Source organism: Austrofundulus limnaeus, unplaced genomic scaffold (assembly GCF_001266775.1).
Source record: "Austrofundulus limnaeus strain Quisiro unplaced genomic scaffold, Austrofundulus_limnaeus-1.0 Scaffold26, whole genome shotgun sequence".
Lineage (NCBI taxonomy): Eukaryota > Metazoa > Chordata > Actinopteri > Cyprinodontiformes > Rivulidae > Austrofundulus > Austrofundulus limnaeus.
In genome coordinates, this window is record NW_013952428.1 from 2,248,318 (window position 1) to 2,253,107 (window position 4,790).

A 4,790-nucleotide genomic window follows, 5' to 3' on the forward strand; every position below is an offset into this window, starting at 1 on the left:
GTTTACTGCAGACTACTGAAGCCAAATAAAATAAAAATATACCAATTATTTATTTTACTAATGATGAATAAAATATGCCCATTTACTCGTAAAAAAAAGAAAATAAAAAAATATGTCAACAGAACTGAGTCTTTGCCAGCACTCGAGTTTTTACACATTTCTTTAAAAAGATCAGACTTTCAATAATTTAAAGTTTTATACAGTTTATTTCTAATGATTGGCTAATTTCTAGATTGGCCTCTGTAAACAGATTTATTCTGCTCTGTAATGTGTTGTAATGAGTTAAATTCTTTTGTCTACATTTTTCAAGAGCAAACATTTGCCTGTTTAAATAAAGAGCTGTCATTTATTTTTASAAAAGGCAGTGTTTGATTTGTTGAGATTATTAATATATTTTGGCCAAAGAAGTCATTTATGGTACAAATCTTTTAGTGGACAAAAAAAAAGTTTAGAAAAATTATCTTCTGCCTGGCAGAATATTCTTTTAAAACCATCATAATTCACATTGAACTACATAACAAAAAATGACCTAACGTGTTTGAAAGATGTTTTATGCATGACGAATGCATGGTTCAGTTCATTACTCAGTATTCATTAAACTARCTGAAAAGGATCCTTTGAACAACAAAAATAGTTTCTTATCTCCAACAAGWCTAAGAATTTGGTGGGTTTTCTTCATCCGTTTATGTGAAAACTAAAAACGAGGCGGGTTAAGAATCTGACCAAATCCTGTTTGATTAAATCAAACAAACCACACAACGCCAAGCATATTTTAATAGATTTTTCTCAACTTTTATATTTTTAAAAACAAACAAAAATAACAGATTAAATAAAATTTACAGTAGACATATGCAATCATTGTGCACTTTAACTACTTCTTCTTATACGTTCTGCACAGCTGTCAACAAAAAAACGCAAACACAATGGGGACGTCTGGGTGGAGCTGGGGAAAGTGGGGGGCAGTTGTGGGAGGGAGGAGGGGGCAGAAGAAGTGAGGTAGAGGGCAGCAAAGAGGAAACAAGTGTGGGGAAGAGAAGAAGGGGTTAAGAAGGAAGGAGTAAAAGATGAAGGAAGGCCCACTCTGGAACGAAAGAAAAAAAAATCACTGAATATATAGATCTCTTTTATTCCTTACATCACTTATATAAATATATTGAACCCTCAAAAAAAAGGAAGAAAAGAAAGAAAAAAGAACTTCTGAGAGGGAAAAAACAGCGCAATACAGAAACCCACAACAGCAGTAAGGCAAACAAAGCAGGAGAGGRGAGAGCAGCGACACTAGGTGAGAGGAACAGAGAAGCAGAGAAAGTTAGGAAGGAAAATGGGGTGGGGGGGCAATGGCAAGAAAAGAAGGGGAAGCAGCTGGGGACAGCAGAGAGAGTGCGCACCTGTGCGTATGAATATTTATAAATATATGAGAATCTGAGACAACTGGGTGATGGAGAGCTGAGGAATCAGAGAAAGCGCTGGCAGCAAAAGGAGCTGTAGAACAGAAGGGTGGAGGAGGATAAGGTCTGAAAAAGATCGACTGTCCAGTGTGTTTTTGTTTATGTGCTACGTGACCCTGTTGCCTGCACTTTTGTGTCTGTCTGTGTCTTTTGGTTTGTGTGTGTGTGTGTGTGTGTGACCTTGCATGTGTTTTTGTGTCGTGGCAGCACACGTACCACAGCAACTGTGAAACACATGCTCGAGTGTCTTGTGTGCTCTTCCGCTTTATAAATACAAAACAAAACCAATGAAGAAAAACAAACAAAAATCGGATTTGCAACCAAACACCATCCACCTCATGATTCACACCTTCTTCCCTTTTATACATTTGACACATTATTTAATTTTTTTGTCATTTTATTCTTAATTGTACATTAATAGCAGTCCCCCTCAGTCCTCCTTCCTTTTCCACCATTTTACCAAGAGTCTGTCTGTTTGTGTCTTTCCTCCATCTCTCATTTCCTCTCACTGAGAACTGGCTCTCTCCAGCACACGCAGGTCATAGTTCTTTTTGGCGGCCCTCAGTTTGAAGAGGCTGGCCCCGCTGTTGTTAAGTTTGAAGGAAGCACTCTGAGCAGCCATGGTGCTGGGGAACACTGCCACTACCGTGTAGAGGTGAGCTGGGTCGTTTCCTCCCCCGGCTCCTGCGCTGGCTCCTGGTCCAGACAGCCCCGCTCCAGGACAGGGGCCGCAGCCTCCCGCTACTCCTCGGCCTCCCTGGGGCTCCTTGAGCCACTGGATCTTGGCACCACATAGTGACAGCTGGTTGAAGAGCTTCTCGGCCTCTGGACGTGAAATTCCCTCTGGCAGGTCAGTTACTTCGAGGACTCGACTCACCACTAAACAAGAAGCAGCGATATCAGAGAGAGAAATGTTAGACATCATTTCCATAACTGAGTCCTCAGGTTTATAACCACCTCTCACCAAGAAATAGTGTGTACGTGTGTGTGAGAGAAACAATACAAGTTTTACTGTTCTATTGCCTCACTTAAACAATATGACACTTTGCTAAAAACAAGATCTTAGTGGAGAGCCCATAACATACCTACAAATATCAAAAATATCTTCGGAGTTGGGTTGTAACTGTATTTTTAACTTACCAACATCAGTGGTGCCGAGATCTGTTGACGCAGATTTGAGTGTTTGTTTTTTCCCTCGTGCCCCGTGTTTCATTACTCCTTGACCCTGAAAACAGCAGCAGGTATTATTGGGTTTATTATTACTTCATAGTGATATGACAGAACACTAGATGCTGCGAAGAAAGGAAGATTTAACCTCAAGCCTTTGGAAAGTGACAACAAAAACATGATCTCACACACTAACAAGGAAAGACATGGAGCGTTCGCATCCCTCCTAATGTATTTACCTTTTAATAAGACATCTACATTCTTTCACTACGAAGCAACCAAAGTTAAATTATATTTCATCATCTAAAAATGTTAAATCCGTCTGTCCATCTGTTTTCTTCTGCTTATCCGGGGTCGGGTCGCGGGGGCAGCAGCCTATGCAGAGAGACCCTGACTTCCCTCTCCCCAGCCACTTGGGCCAGCTCATCCTGGGGAATCCCAAGGCGTTCCCAGGCCAGCTGAGAAACATAGTCCCTCCAGCTTGTACTGGGTCTTCCTCTGGGCCTCCTCCCAGTGGGACATGCCCGGAACACCTCACCAGGGAGGCGTCAACGAGGCTTCCTAACCAGACGCCTGAGCCACCTCAACTGGCTCCTCTTGACGTGGAGGAGCAGCGGCTCTACTCTGAGTCCCTCCCAGATGACTGAGCTTCTCACCCTATCTCTAAAAGGAGAGCCCAGACACCCTGCAGAAGAAACTAATTTCGGCTGTTTGTATCCATGATCTCGTTCTTTCGGTCACTTTCCAAAGTTCGTGACCATAGATGAGGGTAGGAACGTAGACCGACTGGTAAATTGAGAGCTTTGCCTTCTGGCTCAGCTCTCGCTTCACCACGACAGACCGGTACAGCGCCCGCATCACTGCAGATGCAGCACCAATTCGCCTGTTGATCTCCTGCTCCATTCTTCCCTCATTCGTGAACAAGACCCTGAGATACTTAAACTCCTCCACTTGGGGCAGGACCTCCTCCCCGACCCTGAGACGGCACGCTACTGTTTTCCGGCTCAAGACCATGGTCTCGGATTTGGAGGCATTGATCCTCATCCCGGTCACTTCACACTCGGCTGTGAACTGCTCCAGTGAGAGCTGGAGATCACGATATGATGAAGCCAATAGGACCACATCATCCGCAAAAAGCAAAGACATGATCCTAAGGTCACCAAAAAGGATCCCCTCAACACTTTGGCTGCACCTAGAAATTCTGTCCATAAAAGTTATGAACAGAATCGGTGACAAGGAAAACCTTGGCGGAGTCCAACTCTCACCGGAAACGAGTCCGACTTATTACTGGCAATGTGGACCAAGCTCTGGCACCAGTCATACAGGGACCTAACAGCCCGTATCAATGGGCCTGGTACCCCATACTTCCAGAGTACCCCACACAGGAGTCCCCGATGGACGTGGTCGAACACCTTCTCCAAGTCCACAAAACACATGTAGACTGGTTGGGCGAACTCCCATGCACCCTCCAGGACCCTGCTGAGGGTGTGGAGCTGGTCCGCTGTTCCACGACCAGCGTCCACACTGCTCTTCCTGAATCCGAGTTTAGACTATCCAACGGACCCTCCTCTCCAGAACCCCCTAATAGACCTTACCAGGGAGGCTCAGAAATATGATCCCCCTATAGTTGGAACACACTCTGTGGTCCCCCTTTTTAAATAGGGGGACCACCACCCCGGTCTGCCAATCCAGAGGAACTGCCCCCGATGTCCACGCGATGTTGTAGAGTCGCGTCAACCAATGCAACCCCACAACATCCAGAGCCTTAAAGGGATCCCTGATTAGTTGTAACATTAGACTTTATTTGATAAACATATATTTTAACTGTAAAACAAAGACTGGAAAAATACTGTAGGCTGTTTAATTTTGTAAATTTTTAAAACTATATTTTAACATGGACGGAGCCATTTTATTTACACGCAAAGCATTCTGGGTAAATGATGACATGGATAGGTCCTCGGTGTGAGCGAGCTATATCCACCCTGAAGGTTAATCTTGGACAATATCTGATGATCGACTCTTTTAAATGAAACCAGAGAGCGTTGACAGAGAGGAGAAGGTAGAAATAACTCAGCCTGCAACTGAAAATATGGTTGGAAGACCTCAGTTTAGCAGTGGGAATTTCCTTTTAAAAGTGGGGGGAGTTAAGAATTCAAGATGGAAGATATTCATCAC

The 4,790-nt window shown here is 43.8% G+C and overlaps 1 protein-coding gene across 1 annotated transcript in view; it reads right to left on the reverse strand.

Annotated features, from left to right (window-relative positions):
- Window positions 1–768: 768 nt before the first annotated feature.
- The window catches only part of LOC106515135 (R3H domain-containing protein 2), a gene marked incomplete at its 5' end in the record, with an annotated part of 6,601 nt that continues 2,579 nt past the window's right edge, over window positions 769–4,790 (reverse strand). Inside the window, 2 exon segments of the mRNA XM_014004778.1 lie at window positions 769–2,327; window positions 2,589–2,673. Of these exon segments, the coding sequence (XP_013860232.1) occupies window positions 1,954–2,327; window positions 2,589–2,673 (459 nt within the window).